This window comes from Cervus canadensis, chromosome 25 (genome assembly GCF_019320065.1).
Source record: "Cervus canadensis isolate Bull #8, Minnesota chromosome 25, ASM1932006v1, whole genome shotgun sequence".
Classification (NCBI taxonomy): Eukaryota; Metazoa; Chordata; class Mammalia; order Artiodactyla; family Cervidae; genus Cervus; species Cervus canadensis.
The window spans coordinates 25737953-25755183 of NC_057410.1; the positions used below are offsets into that span (position 1 = coordinate 25737953).

At 56.4% G+C, this 17231-nt stretch overlaps 2 protein-coding genes across 6 annotated transcripts in view; one reads left to right on the forward strand and one right to left on the reverse strand.

The window, feature by feature from the left end:
* LOC122427692 (tubulin alpha-1C chain) overlaps window positions 1–17231 on the forward strand; it is a 1128437-nt gene that overhangs the window by 346809 nt on the left and 764397 nt on the right. The gene's annotated exons all lie outside the window — the stretch shown is intronic.
* Window positions 441–17231, reverse strand: part of FMNL3 (formin like 3) — a 51497-nt gene continuing 34706 nt past the window's right edge. Inside the window, exons 5-27 of one of the 5 annotated variants that reach the window (XM_043447314.1) lie at window positions 16159–16242; window positions 13271–13423; window positions 11953–12061; window positions 11692–11768; window positions 11244–11337; window positions 10118–10192; window positions 9285–9395; window positions 8847–8993; window positions 8326–8427; window positions 7136–7415; window positions 6643–6711; window positions 6429–6553; window positions 6038–6240; window positions 5021–5255; window positions 4810–4878; window positions 4619–4699; window positions 4384–4513; window positions 3637–3797; window positions 3214–3315; window positions 2720–2812; window positions 2290–2413; window positions 2046–2162; window positions 1343–1374 (exon numbers count right to left, since the gene is read on the reverse strand). In XM_043447314.1, coding sequence (XP_043303249.1) covers window positions 2071–2162; window positions 2290–2413; window positions 2720–2812; window positions 3214–3315; window positions 3637–3797; window positions 4384–4513; window positions 4619–4699; window positions 4810–4878; window positions 5021–5255; window positions 6038–6240; window positions 6429–6553; window positions 6643–6711; window positions 7136–7415; window positions 8326–8427; window positions 8847–8993; window positions 9285–9395; window positions 10118–10192; window positions 11244–11337; window positions 11692–11768; window positions 11953–12061; window positions 13271–13423; window positions 16159–16242 — 2716 coding nt within the window. In that variant the 3' untranslated portion in view covers window positions 1343–1374; window positions 2046–2070. Of the gene's footprint in view, window positions 1375–2045; window positions 2163–2289; window positions 2414–2719; window positions 2813–3213; window positions 3316–3636; window positions 3798–4383; window positions 4514–4618; window positions 4700–4809; window positions 4879–5020; window positions 5256–6037; window positions 6241–6428; window positions 6554–6642; window positions 6712–7135; window positions 7416–8325; window positions 8428–8846; window positions 8997–9284; window positions 9396–10117; window positions 10193–11243; window positions 11338–11691; window positions 11769–11952; window positions 12062–13270; window positions 13424–16158; window positions 16243–17231 lie in introns of all 5 variants that reach the window. The other 4 variants (XM_043447312.1, XM_043447313.1, XM_043447315.1 and 1 more) reach the window with 4 other exon arrangements.

Consider the following 17231-nt stretch of genomic DNA (forward strand, 5'->3'; position numbering starts at 1 on the left):
ACACGCATGGCCAGCAGGGGGCACTGGTGCCTCATGGGAAGCCTGCCTCCCTTTGTGAGGTTGGAGCCCATCTAAACAGGTTCTCCTTGCCCAGGCTTCTGCAGTCACCTCCCCCAAGCATGGCAGCTTGGCCCAGCCTCCTTTCTGTCCCTGTGACTTGCTGCTGCTTAGTCACATCGGTCATGTCCAATTCTGTGCGACCCTATGGACTGCAGCCTGCCAGGGTCCTCTGTCCATGGGCTTCTCTAGGCAAGAATACTGGAGTGGGTTGCCATGCCCTTCTCCAGGGGATCTTCCCCACCCAGGGATTGAACCTACGTCTCCTGAATTGCAGGCAGATTCTTCACTGCTGAGCTACCAGGGAAGCCCCCCTGTGGCTTAGGTCAGCCTAAATGGCCAATGTAACCCCTATGCTCAGAAAAAGGAGACAGAGTCAGGCCTGGTATTTCAAGCCTTTGTTGAGAGAAGGTTTGGGGTTTATGTACAAGAGAGAAGGAAGTGGTACATGTACAAAAAGGAGTGGGCCCCTGTGTTCCCTTCAGGGACTGAGAAGAAACTGACAGGGGGTGGAGAAAACAGCTGAGACCACCATGACCCTGCCCCCTGCCAGCAAAACCTAGCTGGGGAAAAGTGAGGATGCTGTTGGCACACCCTTTCTCTTGCTGTCTCCAGGTTGGGGAAGAGGAAATGACCCCTCTGCTCACAATGGCAAGGACAGAGTCAGCCTCGACTGCAAAGGGCCACGGGCAGGGAGCGTGGGATCACTTCTCTCCCTTTATCACTAGGGCACAGCTGGGGGGGCCCAGGCTTAGGAAAGCCTTGCTGCTGGTAGAAGGTGATCTGAGGCTGGCAGGGTCCAGGGCTGTCTAAGCTTGGACACTCCTAGATCACAGCTGACCACTGGAATTCAAAAAGTAAGGGGAAAAAAGAAGGGATAATTGCTTTCTCCTCTCCTCCCTCTGGCTCTATAGTGATGGCGGGCCTAGGTGCCCATGGCCTAGCTTAAAGCTGGAAATGGTTTTAATCCAGCCCTGAGCTGGCTCTTGAGGAAATGAAGTTGAAGACCTTGGGAGCAAAGTGCAGTACTGGAGGCACCAGGGAAGTGCCAGGCCCTGAAAGACGTCGTGCCCACAATGGTGGCAGGCAAGATGCAGCTCTGAGAGCTGGGATGGACTGAGAGCAGCATAGCCCTCTGCTGGGCCCTTGGCCAGTTCCAGGGCTTCAGGTGCACTGGTTGGACCTGCAAGACTCCGTGGGTTGAAGTGCTTCTGCTTCCAGGAGGGTCTCAGTGGGGGCCTGGAGCCCGAGGGGGGCCGGCGGGCGGTGCAGCACTCCTGGCTGGATGGCGAACGACGAGGGGCTGGTGGTGGAGGCCTGTGGGGAAGACAAGAGGCCTGTGAACAGGCAGGGAGGCTAGGCCAGGCCCACCTTCTGTAGGCCCAGCCCCACAGGCAGGTTTAGTGAAGAGCCAGCTGTGAGGCTAATGAGTGAGATTAAAAGAGGCTGGAGTGGACAGTCAGGGTGGACTCTGCATGTTCAGAGGAATAGGTGGGGGTGCTAAAGGTCACTAGGGAATGGCAGAAATAAGGTGGACTCAGCAAGAGCTAGAAGCTGGGAAGAGACCCCAGGCAGACTGGATATCAGCAAACAGGTCAAGGATCATCTGATGTCCCTGGGCAGAAGCCACTGCCAGAGCTCATTTGAGGAGGCAAGGACAACGGACACCCAGGCCCAGGACTGGAGCTGCTCAGCCTCAGTAATCAGAGGCGGCGCTTGGTCCTGCCTATCTAGGCAGCTCCCTACCCCTTGGGTCTTAGTAGAAGCCAAGACAGCATTAGTGGGAGAGCACCACTTCCCTGAGGGTACATGCAGGGATCAGTCACGCTTCTCAGAGCATGGGGCATGCAAGGGAAGAAGTATGTGTCCCCTGTCACCGCGAGGCTGCCAGAGGATGGTTCCAAATCATGCAGGGGAGGAGGTGCCTGTGGGTCCCAGCAGGAGTGCTGGAAGGTGGGCATGCAGAGGGCAGCTGTGGTGCCCAGTACCTGTCAAGGGCCCCAGCCTTGGGGGTTAACAGTTTGACTCATCATGGTGGGCTGCATCACAGAAGAAGCGTGAGCCCCGCTTGGCAGTACGGGCCGTGAAAGGGACACTCTTCAGCACTGTGGCCCAGGAGAGAGACACAGTGGTCAGGCCCCATGGGGGTGGGGTGGGAGGAGGCCCAAAGGGCTATGGGAGGGGTTTGGGTGCCACCCAGTGGCCAGGCGCATGGGAGGGCAAAGGGCCCACCTGTGATGATGTCCTCAATGGTACCATCCTTCCCCTCATAAACAGGCCGGTGCTCTTTGGCTTGGCGCCGCCTCAACTCTGCAATCAGCTCCTGCTGTTGCCACTTGTTCCGCTGGGATGGGGTCTAGGGCCGAGCATTTGAAGGGGAAGGGCGTTAGCACTAACCCTCCACAGGGCTGGTTCCTGCCTCAAGATGCACTCAGACCCTGGGGTGCCCTGGATTGTGCTCACCAGCGCCACACCCCCTCCCCCCATCATGGCCTGGGAGTCCCCTCTCGGAGCCCCTCTCCCCATCCTGTGGACTCCAGCATCAGGTCCTCTGGGTGGTCTTTGGGCTCCAATTCTCGATCTCCTCTCCAGCTCTCTGCTCCACCCCCCCCCCCCAAGCCTTTGCCCTGCTCTCCAGGCCCCAGCCCTTGGTCCCACCCACCTTGGCATCCAGTTTCTTGGCTTCTTGAGCCAGCTGCTTCTCCCGCATGACCTCCTCCTGCTTCTTGCGGGCTTCGTTCTCTTGTTCTGCTTCCTAAGAACCATGAAAGATGGTTGTGTGTGTGTGTGTGTGTGTGTGTGTGTGTGTTGAGGATGGTGTGTGTGTATAAGGATGGTGTGTGTGTGTGCTGAGGTTCACACAGGCTATGAGGGGAGGAGCTAACACTGAGGGTGGAGATGGGTGTCAGTGGGACCAGCAACCCCAGGTGGCCACCCTCTGGAGGGGCACTTCCTGCCCCAAACAATGACAGGAAGGGCCTGGGCCCCCACCCTGCCCACCAGTTCACAGCTAAGAGGCCTGCGGCCAGCTTCCATCCATCCCTCCCAGGACCCAGAGGAGGAGACAAAAAAGGCCCAGACTTGAAGCCCATCCCTCTCCCCACTGCCCGATTTCTCTGAGCCAGACTCCTCTTTAGAAACCTCTCTTCTACTCACCTTGTAAGAACGAATGAATCGGACAAACACTGGGAAGAATACCGAAGGAGGTGTGGTCTTGGGACTCTCACCGAAGTAGCGTACTACGGCATTGTAGGCTTCCTGGGGAAGGGGTTGGCAGAAGGGGTCAGCCCGGCGGGCTAGGGGAAGCCCAGCTCCCATCAGGGACCAGCCAGGACCAAGCAGAGGCAACCGAGGCCCCCACAGCCTCTGTGGGAGGGAAAAGAACAAGGGGCTCCCAGAGCCCCCGGGAGTGCATGTCTCCAGAGGCAGCTGCCTGCCACCCACAGTGCAACCCCCTGCCCCCCAGTCAGCCAGCCAGCTGCTTGATGAAAGTTCTCTGAGCCAACCGGAACCACGCCCACCAGAGGGGCACGGCGCCTTGGCCCCGGCTGCTCGCACCCGCCTCCACCCTGTGCTCACCTCGGCCGTCTTGGCGTCACGCTGGAGCTTGTCCAGTTTGCCTTCGTTGGTGCTGAGGAAGTTGCGCAGGACGCTGTTGTCGTGTATGCTGCATTCCCGCCGGATCAGCTCCATGCCCCGGCCCAGCTCCTTCACGTCCAGCAGCACGTTCTCCAGGGACACTGCGGTCACCAGAGCCCAGGCTGAGGACTACAGCCCTCCCCGCAGCGGGGACTGCTGGTTCCTCACGCCCTGCTTCCAGAGCTCCCACACGCGTGGAGAGGGGCGCACCAAGCGAGCCAGGCTCTCAGAGGGGCAAGGAGAAGGAGTGGAGGCTGTGGGCTCGTGACCCTCCAGATAGCCAAGGAAGGTGAGCCGGAGACTGCTGGGCTCCAACACAGAGCTGCCCCAGGCCTGCCCCGGTTTCATGAGGGGGACAAAAATAACAGCGACCCTATGTCTGTGGGGGGCTTCACATACATCACAGAGACAGGCAGGCTCCGGGGCCAGCCTGCGGGGGCGAAGAGCCACAGCTGCCTTCTCTACCAGCTCCCACAGCACCCGGGTGAGCAGGGCCGGGTGGGGCGAGGGGCCTGTAGGAAGGCTCTCTCTGGGGTGGCCCCTGCCCATGGCCCCAGCGGAAAGCTTTGAAGTGTCAGAAAAAAAGCAAAGCCAGAAAGAAAGGCACCCAAGCGTTCTTCTCCTCATAGCTTCCGGGGATTGTCCTGGGCTGGACATAAGGGCAGGCTCGCCAGGCCAGGCTCTCACCTGCAGCGGCTTTCTCTACAAAGTGCAGCTCATGCCAAAAGTTAGCCAGGTCTGGGTACTTCTCCTTCACCGTCAGGGCGATGAAATGAAGCAGGGTCATCTTCCTGTCGGTGGACTTGGTGTCCAGCAGCTGATCGAGGAGGGCAAAGGGCAACAACGCAACAGGTCTGAACACCTGGGCTCCACAGCTGCCGCCCCTCAACTCCCCGGCTCCTTGTCGCCCCTGCCCTCTTACCAGATCCAGGCTCTGGAGCTTGAAGCCATACACAGCTCCCCGCTTGCTGCTGTTCATGTAGTTCCCCAGCGCAAGTATGATCTGTCCAGAGGTGCACCAGAGGAACTCAGGGCAGGCCCTCCTCTCTGCACAGCTCCAGCCCCACCCAGGACCTGGGGACCACCCGCACCCACGTCCACAACCTCCCCCACCTCCAACATCTGCTTCAGCTTCTGGGAGGACTTGACAGAGGCAGAGGCGGCAATGATAGCGTTGAGTTGCTGGAAGGCAAGAGGAAGAACTAAGTAACCCCACGCCAGGGCGGGATGGCGTCAGAGCAGGGCCAGCAGGGAAGGGGGCCAGCAGGTCAGGAGTGGGTGGGGGGCACACCGTGGACCACCAGGATTCAGGGGAGAGCCGTACCGGCGTGAGCATCTGCAGGTTGTCCTGGAAGTTGCCCAGGAAGGCCATGCCAGCCATCCGCTGGGTCAGCCGCTCCACCTTGCTGAAGAGCAGCATGAAGCGGTCCTCAGCCGTCAGCTCCTCCAGCGGCTGCCGTTCGCGCTCATACTGCCGCAGCAGCTTCACCTCCGCCTCCGTGGGCAGGAAGCGCATCAGGCACTCCACGAAGTCGACGGGCAGGGTCTGGAGGTCGAACCTGTGTAGGAGGGAGGAACCACCTCGGTTCTTGCCTTTGCCCACAGTATCTGTCATCCCTTCATGATCCACTTCCTGCAAGGATGGAGGGCAGGGTCTGGAGCAGCACACAGCCAGAGGCAGAGGACTCACGGCCTCACCTTCAGTAACTCCAGTACTGATGTTACTCAGCACCAGCAAAAGTCCTCAGGGCACAGTCCATTCTTGTTTAAGAACTCTTCAGTGTCTTCCCTCTGCAGCTAAGTTTTAACTCCCAGATGTGGCTTAGGAGGCCCAGCCTGCAAGACTTCTGTTCGCCTGTCTACTCAGTCTCTTTGGCTCCCCTCTTTACACTAAAGCCAGAGTCAATTTTCAGTATCCAGGGCACCATGCCTCTCCCTCTAGGCCCCAGTCTGCACTTCACATACATACACATCCTTCAGGTTGCAAGTGAGACATCGCCTCCTCTAGGAAGCCTTCCCTGATCACCAAGCTCAGCTACCTGGCCCTCGCTGTTCTCCTAAAGCCTCCTGTACCTCCATCATCTTGGTGGTTACCACCCAGTGTTACTGGACTGTTCCCACTAGACTGGGAGCTCCCTGAGGGAAGGTCTGGACTGACTCCCCTGCATCTCACAAAGTGTTTGGCACATAGCACAGATGCAGTCAGTTCTGGCTATGCCACTGAATGACTGAGGGAGCTCTGTCGATACCCTGGAATCCAGAGAAGGCTGGGGTCCCAGGTGGAGATCCTAAGTGGGTTACCAACAGGTGGGGACCAGGGAAAGTTCAGTGGGAGCCTCACGTGTGGATGGCCCTGCAGATCTCCTCAGCTGAGCGACCAGCCTTGCGTAGGGTGATGGCCAGGTTCTTGGCACGATTGGCTTCCAACAGGGTCACCTTGCTGGCAGCCTTTTGTGCTGTCTTGTTCTTGGAGCAGATGAGATCGAGGGCAGGGCCCTGGGCTTTTGTCTTGAACAGTTCTTCAAACTTGTCCAGGTCCAGGTCCTGGCAGAAGTCATGAGAGGGAAAGTGCTGTGGTCTCTCCCTACAGGAGGAGGGCCCCTGGCAGCACACCAGCTCTGGTACCCCAAGGGCTGAGTCCGGGGGCCCCTCCAAGGCCAGGAGATCTAGCCTGAAGGACAACCTAGTCCCTAGCCCCCAATCCCATCCCTCAGGGCCCCGGGCCCTGCTACCTCCAAGATCTTCTCATCATCAAGTTCGCTGAAGACAGTGCCACTGATCTGGTTGGGTTTTAGGGCTGTCCAGTTGAAGACGGGCAGCCGGAACTTGGTCTTGATAGGTTTCTTAATGCGAATGGCTAATTTAAAAGGAGGATCAGTGAGACAGGAGCCAAGGACACACTCCCTCGGTCCCACTAGCTCTGCCCAGAGCCCTCGGGACACTCACCTGACAGGCCTACTGTCAACACCACAGAGGGGGCAGCGCCAGGGAGAGGTGGGGCCGGGGGACACTTGTCTGGGGGACGAAGAAATGGCACAGTGACTCAAGGGCCAAGAGACCCCTCTGCTCGTCTACCTGTCCCTAAAAACTTTCAGGGGAGCAGGCTGCATGAACTCCCTGCCCAAGCAGCTCCCAGGGGTTCTAACTCTGATTCCCAGGGGTCCCGGGGGTGGTGGTGCTGGTCTCTGACCCACTCTTTCCTGCTTTAGGCTAAGCCCTCTCCTTGAATGTCTTCAGAGGAATCAGAAGCAGCATCCTTATGCTCCTTAAAACAGATCCACACCTGCTCTTAGAATCCCTTCCCTAGTAACCTGAGCATCCCTCAGATGCTCCCTCCCTCAGCCCCTCCCATCTGACTTTACATCCTTCCAGCACATCCCCTGTGGCCCCACAATAAGGCTGCACCTCTTACCTTTTACCAGGTAAGGGTCCTGCTTACCTGGTAACGGGGGAGGAGGCGGGGGCAAGGGAGGAGCTGGCGGTGGAGGCAGAGGTAGGGCCTCCTCAGGGGGTGGGGCCAGAGCAAGGAGGTCCAGGTCGGAGTGGGGCACGCCCTCATTCAGCTCTGCAGAGCCCACTCGGGCCAGAGCCTCGCTGCCCACAGACTCCAGGCCCCGGGCACTGGGCTCCAAGTGGCATCGGCGCTGGAAGGCCTCCTCTTTCTCTTTAATGAGCCGCCGCAGGGTGTGTACCTGGTGGCTCGTGTTCTCATAAGTCTCCTATTGGGCAGAGAGTACTATTAGGAAAAGAGCACCTGAAGGCCTCTGGGAGTGAGGCTTCCTACACAGGGGTCTCCAGGAGGGTATTCAGAGGCAAAGAGCAGCAGAAACCCCGGTGGGGACTAGGGGAAGCTGGGATGCAACGTAACAAGAGGTGAGTGGAAGAGTCGACCATCTGGCTGGCACCCTGCAGTGCTCCAGCCCAATTTCACTGGTCCCTCAAGACCTGGGTAGAAGGCTGCCTTGGGAGATGCTCCTTGACCCACCAGCAGCCTGCTATGGCTGCTCTCAGCCCTTGGTGCCTCAGGCCTGCTCTTGTTCCATCTGGTTTGTACAATTGCTCAACTGGAAGCCCCCTACGGACGAGGCCCTGCCTTAGCCACCTCTGTGTCCTCCATACTCCCGACAGGGCACTTCAGACTCTTAGCAGGGGCTTGGTGGATATGTGCTGGGCTCAGCAGAGCTGGCATAACTGTATTCTTGTGGGAGAAGAGGTAGGTTGGGGCATGATTTTGCAACTACAACAGTTCAATGAGGGACAGAGAAGACACTGAAATATGAGGAGGCCTTGCCCTCCAGTATGGGATACCTGGCGGAAACCCTAACAAATAGCCCCAAGGAGCTGGGCTGGGGAAGCATGTGGAGGTGCAGGCGAGGGAGAAGCAAGGCTGGAGGAGGAGGCGGGGACTCCAGAGGTGTCTCTACCCTTCTGTGTGTGCATTTGGCCCACTGTGGCTCCAGCTTCCCTCTCCAGCTAGATCCTGGGGTGCAATCATCAGCCCACCCTCAGTGGAGTGCTCCAAGGGTGAATCAAGATCTGGATTCTTGAGGACTTGACATGATTCAGAGATGGAAAGCAAGATCCCCTGGCCCCAGCACCCAGGGGCCCCTTTCCCAGGTAACTTGGTACCTTGATGCTCTCAAGTTCCTTCTCCCGCTGCAGCAGTTGCTTCTCTAGCTCTGCCACACGCATCATGTTTTCATTCTCTAGGTCCAGAAGCTTCTCTGTGAGCTGCAGGATGAGAAGGGCAGGTCCACTCGGTGGAATCTAAGCCCGAGTGACCAACCCGGGCCCGACCCCTCCACCCAGGGCTCCAAAGGCAGCTTGGTCCAGTGGCTTCCCTATGGACTCTTGCGGGCCTGGGATCTGAGGCCGCGGGAAACAGTACTAGGCAAATGGCTACATCTAACTCTCTGGAGCCCAAGGCCACCTCACATCCAGTCCAGAGGTCACTAGTGGTGTGTTCACTCCCCTGCAGATGGCTCAGTACCTCAGCCAAATCATGTGCCGGAGAGCCCTGCTGGGTTCTGAGGTTTCCGGGGGGCTCAGTTGGGAGGTACATAGGTCGGCTCGGGATTCCTGGGACTCAGATGTCCCCATTCCCTCCCCACCCTCAACAGTGGTCCTGGCAGCAACGGAGGACCACGTACATGGGACACATGCTCCTCCAGTTCTTCCACCTTCTCCAGGGCCACATTCTTGGTCTCGGCATCCTCCAACAAACCCCCTACGTCGAACACGTTGTCCAGGTACGCCTGGATCTGCACCTGCAGCTTCTCACTCTCTGTATGCCGTGACTTCTGGGGAAGAGCAGACACAGTAGTAGTGGGGGGAGCCTCCTCATCCCCTCCACAACCCCTTCCCAGAGCTAGGATCCGGAGAGCTCCTCCTGCAGCAGTGTCCGATTCTTGGCCCTGGAGCTGACTGACTGAGCCCTCTTCGGGAAGGCCTGAATCCCAGGCCACAGAAGAGGGGTGCCAGGAGCATCCATGACTAGGCTCTTAGAAAAGAAACACCCACTGTGTTACAGCTAAGCTGGTCCTCTGTCCCAGAGCACCTCCCACTGTGAGGACTCTAGTCCACCGCACCTGCAGGAACTCCTCCAGCCCCAGCTTGGTGAACTCATACTGCAGATGGACCCGGAAGTTCATGTCTTCCACCGAGTGCACCACAATGTTGATAAACTGCATGCAGGCCACCTGGGGGAGGAGCAGCCCAGAGGGTCAGAGACAGCTGAGACAGAGACAGTAGGTGGCTGGCAGAACCAGCATCATCAGGGGGATAATCAAAAGGAGTGAGTAAATAGGTAAGTCTTTGGGGAACAAGAGCAATAAGAGTATTTTAACTTAAGTCCAACAATATTCAGTGTATGAAGACAAGTAAACTATATGAGAAATGGGTATAAATGAAGATTTGTGCTCTGATATCCTTTGCACATCAGTAGGTTTTTTTTTTTTTTTAACTTACTTCTGTTTTTATTTTTTGGCCACATCACCTGGCATATGGGATCTTAGTTCCCTGATCGAACCTGTGCCCCCTGCAGTGGAAGTGCAGAATCTTAACCACTGGATCACCAGGGAAGTCCCTCAGCAGATATTTCTTGAGACCACCCTACTAGCTGAACACCTTCGACTGAAGAGAAGTGAAGCCAGAGGAAAAGCTGGGGGAAAGGAAAGCAGCTCAGGAAGGATCCAAATCAGGGACGGTAAGGCCACAGAAAGGGGTAAAGGAACCAGACCCAAGACAGAAAAATGACCTTGTCCTGGAGTTTCCTCTGGGGTGAGTGGACAAGGAGCAGTTACTGAGTAGAGAACCACTTGCGGTTCCACACAGAACACCAAAGCGCACTGTCGGCCTGGCCCAGTTCTCAAGGAGTAGGTGGCCCTGCTGGGCAAGCACCTGACCCAGCCCAGCTCCTCACCATGAAGTCAATGTTGCTGTCCTCATTCCGGAAATATTCCATCAGCTTCTCAAAGCGGTGCAGCTCCTTGCACACCTGAACAAACAGACTTCTCAGTGACAGGATCTGTCCCCTGCAGAACCCTAGCATCCCCGAGCCCTGGTTCCTAGGAACATTTGTCAAAGGGACTTGGTTCTGACCAAGTGTAACCACAACTCTTTATGTAACTGGCCACTTGGGACATGACATAAGAAAGCCTGGGACCTGACATCTGCTCTGGGCCTCAGAAGGGGCTCAGTAAAGGTGTGACCTTAGTCTGGGCTCTAGGTGCCTCTGGGGGTAGGCCAAGAAGAAACAAAGGGGCCTGGGGGTGCTGAGTTATTGAAGAAAGGAGTGGGGTGGAGGCCAAGGCTGAGGCAGGACACTGAGGTCCTAGCAGGGATGCAGGAGAGAGGATGGGGCGCAGGAAAGCCCCAGAGCTGACAGGGGTCCAGAGACTCAGCCGAGCCTCTGGCTTCAAGGAGGAAGAGCCACTTCCTGGCTTGAACAATGGATGCTAGGGAAGAGGTCCAAAGAGGAGGAAGGGGTGGGATCAGCAGCTGCGGCTGGATGTCGAGGAATCCTATGTTCAAGCAGATGGGGGTTTCAGAGCCAGGCCCTGGGGCTGGGGAATTCCAAGAAGGAGCTCCTTTTCCCTTCACCAACAACAGCCAGCAACCCAGGAGAACCCTTGCTTCTCCTCCCACAACAAGTATAACTGCCTTGGGTACGACCAGTGTGTTCACCGCCTCTGAACCACCCAGGGTGCCTGTTAAAGCACAGATCACCAGGCTTCCCAGGGGTCCAACCATTTACCAGGATCTTCAGGTATTCTGCACAGTGGGTTAGGACTACAGGACTGTAGCCCTCAATGAGGGCATCCTTTGCTGGCCAATCAGGAGCATTCCCAACATAAGATCTAGTAAGACTGAAGTTTGGGTTTGGGTTTAAAAAAGCAGGGGGCAGACCACCTAGCTAAAAGCACTGGGCTGTTAAAATCCCCAGGATGTGTGAGATCACAGGAAAGGGTGCTTACCTAGCCGGCTCCCATATCTTCCCCACCAAACACACACATGCACACACACACACATGAATGTAGGACACTGACCTCTTTGAAATTGTCAAAGGCAGCGAGAATGATTTCATGACCTCCTCGTACCAAACACACAGCTGCCAGAAGCTCTAAGACAAGGGCTTTGGTCCTAAGGGGTGGAGAATAAAAATGAATACCCTCGCCCCTGCCCGGGCCATGACACAGTTCACTTTCACACCTGTGTGAGTCCTTTCGAGAGAACAAAGACAGCCTCCGTGGTGAAGGAGAAGGTGTGGGCTTGGGAGAGAAGGCAGGGGAGGCAAGCTGGCTCCCCTCCCTAAGCTGTGTACACCTGAGGGAAGCAGAACACTCCTCCTCCAGCAGAGGGGAGGGGGCCGAATTGAGGCACTGACCTAGGCCACAGGACCCGAGACCAGGTAGGACTTCCGGACGGGGACAAGTGGAGCCCAGATCTCCAGAGCCCTGGGCAGAGAGGGGAGGAAAGGAGAGGAAGGGAACTCACCTTGGATTTTTGTTGTTGAGACTGAGCGCAATCTCATTGACAGCGTGAGGGTGGGACATGACCAGGTTGAATCCATACTGCAGCAAGGAGAAAGGACAGGAGGGGAGACAGTGATGGGGGGAAGGCAGACCCCAGCTGGAGCTCCCTGACTGTGGGCCCACCCGCAAACTCATCCATTACAAGCTGGTGCCTTCCTAGCTCTCCTAGTTGGGAGACCAGGCAGAAGGGGCAGAGCACCCACGGCCAGTGCTGTCACCTTACCTGGTAGTTCATGATAGCTCTGAGACAGAGGATACACACGTGGACGTCATCCTTCTGGCTCACCAGGCGGGAGTTCTTCAGGGCCCTGCGCCCAGGGAGAGTGCTGTACCTGGAGGAGAGAGGGATTCTGGTGAAGGGTCAAGGGCATGCAGCATCATTCAGACAGCAGGCTGCCCCTCAGCAGCAGGAGGAAAGGGGGATGGAGGACCTTGCATCAATATCCCCGAGAGAAGGTGCAGGGGGCAGGGTGCTCCACTGTTTTCACCTCCCTGGAGCAGGTCTTTGTCAGTAAATCTCCAGGACCCCAGCCTTAAAACCAGTGCCCAAACCATCCTAAGCTCAGAGCTCCTCCAAACATAATAGGAGGTGTGCAGGCCTTCCTAGATCTCAGGATGGGTCCAGGAGACATCCATCGGAGCCCTCCTTCCCCCTCCTCCCAGTCACTGCATCTTCTACACGTCCCCTGGGGCAGGGGCATCTTGGCTCCCACCCCACTTCTAGGCCCTAGAAAAGACAGAGCAGACCCCAGAGGCTACAAGAGGGCCGGGACTACCTCTGACTTTGCCCCCAGTGATGTTTCATGGAAAAAAAAGGAAACGCAAATGGTATCTGGTCATGCATGACTAGAATGATGAGCAGTGTCAGGGGCAAGACCCAAAGGAGACAAGGAGAAAAGCATGGCTGAGAGAGATCATGGAAGGGGCCACAGGGCCCAAAGGAAAGCCTCCCTCTGTGAAGGGGCTCTGAGAAATCATCCAGTCCATCCACCTGCCTCTGGGCAGGACAGCTCTTCAGCTACTGCAGACCAACGCACACGCTGCAGCCTTGGAGGAAAAAAGGCCTAAAGGAAGGAGGGAGGGAAAGGTGAGCAGCAGCAGGCTGGTGGGGGCTGGTCTCCGGGCAGCTGATGGAGCTGAGTACAGAGCAGAGGGAAACAGACATGAAGGCAGGTGCTGGACCAGCCGGTGAAGACCAAGGAGCTGGATGAGAACAAGCCCTGCCCAGGGGCCTGGAGGAATGGCAGAGTGAGAGTGAGGAATGGAGGGGCCCCCAGAGAGGGGGAGATGAGAGGGGAGGGCTGGAACCCCAGAGGAGGTGGGCACAGCCGAGGGGGATGTACTTACCCAGGACAGATCGCTGGGCAGAGTCAAGGGACAGAGAGGACAGACCAGAGACAGACTGGCAGGCAGAGGGCAAGAGAGCTGAGCCTGGAAGCAAGAGTGAAGGGAGGAGCGTGAGCACTCACCGCTGTTACCCAGGACCTGGATGGATGGGGGCGAGGGTGGGAGGCAGGCGGGCAGAGCGAGAGCACACATACCGGAGCACAGACTGGCGCGCAGAGCGAGCGAGGCTGTTGGTGAAGGGGGCGGACAGGGCGCTGGGTGGCTGCAGGTCCTCGATAGACCTGCTCCAGGACCGGAGCTTGTCAAACGCGCCATCGTCACCACTCTCCAGAGCCTCAAAGTCAAACCTGGAGCAGGAAAGGACACACATGCCCGCACACAGGAGAAATTCAGTGCCAAGCCCCTGGCGGGCCCACCCCCGCCCGTTAGACCTTGAGGGCCACGAGAAGCAAGGGCAGCCAGAAGAAAAAGCGGAACCGGCCAGCAGAGACCCAGCCCTGGCCAGGAGAGCCACTGGCACAGGTGTGCTGAGCAGGGCAGAGGCGGCATGGACCATGCCCAGGAGGGGCATCTGAGGAGATGGGGATACTGAGAGGCCAGCTGCTGCTCCCCACTGGCCAAGCAACTCCAGGAGTCACCTCCCATGGGCCTGAAGGGACTCGGGGGGCTGGTAGTCTTTCTGCACCCCCAGCCATAGACAGGACATTTCAGAGAAGCCATGGGTCCCCTTGAGTCGGCCCGAAGAGCAGCAGTGGGGAACTGGGCAACTGCAGGTACTACTAGGCAGCCAACAGCAGCTGCCGGAGAGGCCTCTCAATGCCCTGAGGGGGCCCGGGTGGTTCTGGATTAGGTTCATGAGGGCAGATCTGAGTGGAAGGGGATGGGGGTCCTGGTGAAGCCAGAGTGGGACAGGCCTCTATGTTCAGGAAGAACTCCAGTCCCATCCCAGTACTGAGTTTTGATGGCTGGGTTCTCCATGGTTCTACTTGAGGTTTCTAGGTTTTCCTGGCTCAGAGGCTCCTCACGCTGCAGCTTCCCTTGAAGGAGGGCAGAGGTGTGAACTGGGGTCCTTAATCCCTACAGGAGTTGGGACGGCTACTTTGTCACTTTCTGCTTCTCAGACCAGCTGTCTTCCACAATCAGCAGTTTGGGAGTGTGGCCAGAGCAAAGAGGACAGCATAAGATGATGAACCCATAGGGCCTTCTCCCTTGCAGGTCCCCTCATCGGATCTCCCCCTCTGAGAAACAAGCCCCACTCCCCTTTCCTGCCCTCTTCCCTGAAGTGGGTCACCCAGGATGGAACGAGCATTTCCAACAGGCTCCTTAAATATGCACAGCGCCAGGGTCAAAGTCACAGAGGCCAAGGCTTTCTGAAATAGGAAGCAGTATCTGCAGATGCCTGAATGTTTCCAAGAAAGTAGGAACAGACTTCAGGATCCTGACAGTCAGATGTTTGATGGGGCTTTCAAGCAGAACTCGGAGGAGTCTCCAAGACAGGGAAATCACTTGCCAGTGCCCTCCCTCCATCGATAATAGTATTCTCCACTCCAGCCCCAATCTGGAACGTTCAGTGTACAAATAAGTGCCTTTGCTCAAACTCTATTTGGCTTCACTCTTTTCCTCTCAACCCTTCCCAAAACACTTACTCTTACCTACCCTCTACCTGCCCTGAGTCTTCCTCTTAAAAACAGTCAAAGGTACTGCCATGGACACTACAATACTGAGGTTCCAGGGTATTTTGGTTTCAAGCAGCTGGAATTTGTTTGCTTTCCAAACAAGATAGGCTTATTTGGAAAAATGATCTACATCTTTTACTATAAAAGCTCTGAATTTTTTTTTAAATCGCTTCAGCAAATATTTTTCATTTCTTTCTATAAAAAGAGTGAGTTTTTTTTTTTTTTTTAAGGGATAGAAAGATGATGAGGCTTGACTTCTGCAGGGACGGGAAGGGGGAGTCAGTCACTCTTGGTTTTAATGGGATGACCTGGTAAAAATGACTAAGGCCAAATCCAGGGGAGGCAATAGTTTCCCGAACTCTTAAGGAGATGAGGGTAAAAACCTGCTGAGGAAGGAGAATGGCCCAGGGCAAGGACAGCAGCAAGAAAAGTGAAAGTCATGACTGGGGAGAGTCCCTGGACTGAGGAGTTCCCCAGGATGAGGGACTTTCAGCGCTAACACTGGGGAAAGTCGTGTGGGGAAAGTCACGGGTAAACTGGGATGATCGGTCACCCGAGGGCTCTGGTCAGTCTTGGGTACAGGTCTGCATGTGTTGGTCATGCTGTGAATGATCAACATAACCCTCTTTCCACATATTTAGGTAATTATGATAGGGAACACCACCTTAAATAACAACAATTAACAAATAAAAGTGGCTACCACTATGTTCCAAACACTACAAACTGCTTTACACACATTATCATCCAATGCTTACAGCAACCCTGGAACATGGATTCCCTCTTACATAAGAGGACCTCAGCAATCTTTCCAGAGGTCACGCAGATAGTAAAGGACCGAAGAGACCCACGCCGGGCTTTGCCTTGAAAGCCCTCGTTCCTTCCACTCCCCACCCCAGCCCACGTTGCCTTTTCCTCTGTGCTAACTCACTTCCAGCTGCCTCCAAACCCCTGCCTGCTTGAAAAAGGCTCCTGAAGGCTTCATTTTCAGTCTGTCAAAGGTCATGCTCACTGCTCCTGGGGTGACATGAAGAAACCCTCTCATAGCTGGAGACCTAAAGTGGCTTTGCAAAGATCTAGCTCTCCCAAAGTAAACGAACCCCGCAGGGGCCTCTCTCCCAAAAGCCAGGACACCTCCTTGGGCAGCTCCCAGCATGGAGTCTGGGTCTTCTGGGTTAGGATCCTGAGCTGCCCTTCCACATCCTGCCTTCTGCTCCCCAAAATGCACCTCCTACTCATCACCTGGCATTCTTCACTGACCTCAGACAGCCCCGTGGCCACCTGTCCATGCCTACACTGCTGCCTGGGGTTCCCATTCCACCTTCACTTCTGCCAGTTCCAGTCAAAGCAGAATGGGACTGTGTCCTACCTCACTGGTCCCCCCCGCCCTGGTCCCAGGTGGTACTCACATGACAGAACACTGGGCAAAGGATAGGTAATCCACCAACACGTCCAGGCCTTTGTTTTCATCATTCAGAAACTCCCGCACCCACCTGCAGATAAAGGAAACAGCAGAGGAGAGCGCTAATAAAGTGGGTTGAGGGGGAGAAGCAAAAGGTGCCTCTGTGAAACAATATTCCCTCTTGGATCCTCTGGAACTCAGCACCAGGCGGGGAGAATTCTGAAGATCAAAGCCTGGGTCAGGATCCCTGGGTCCCTGGGTCAGGAAGATCCCCTAGAGAAGGAAATGACAAGCCACTCCAGTATTCTTGCCTGGGAAATACCCAGGACAGAGGAGCCTCGTGGGCTACAGTCCATGGGGTCACAAAGAGTTGGACACAACTGAGCACCCCAACTCAACAGAAGTCTCAGTTAAAAGACAGGCAGGGAAGGGCAAAGAGAGCTCTGGAAAAGAGGCATACCAGGCCAAAGGGCTCTCCACCAAGTTCAAGGAAAGGTATTTTGGGAAGCGGTGAACAGAGGGATACGTGGGATTTCTGTGTGTAGTCACGGGTGAGACTGGCAGAATAGGAGAAGGATGGGGGAACAGTCAGGAATTCAAGTAACTCCAGAATGGCTCTGACCTCTAAGAGACTGAACCGGGGAGGCAGGAGGACAGACAATAGACCAGGGCACTTCCACCCTTCTGCCTTCAAGTCTTTTGAACCGAGACATCCCTGGAAGGAAAGTCAGGAGCAATTCCCAGGATTGTTACAGGACAGGTTCACTCCTGTCCTGTAGACACACAGGACCCCGAGAGAAAGAAAACTCTCCAGATGAAACCCTGACTCTCCTGTGCCCTATTCACTCTGAGAGTCTGGGGGTCTTTCCAGGCCAGCAGCACAGAACAGCCCCCCGAGGCCGCTTCTCCCCCACAGCTGGGACACCAGCGCCATGTCGGATGGCCACACCCGGGCTACAGAGAGAGGCCGGGCCGAAGCGCCAGGCCCGGCAGAGATCTGGCAGCAAGCTCTGGCGGAGGAGGCTGACTGACACCAGAGCTGCCTGAAGTTAGCTTCCTCTCTGGGGGCCGACAGGCCTC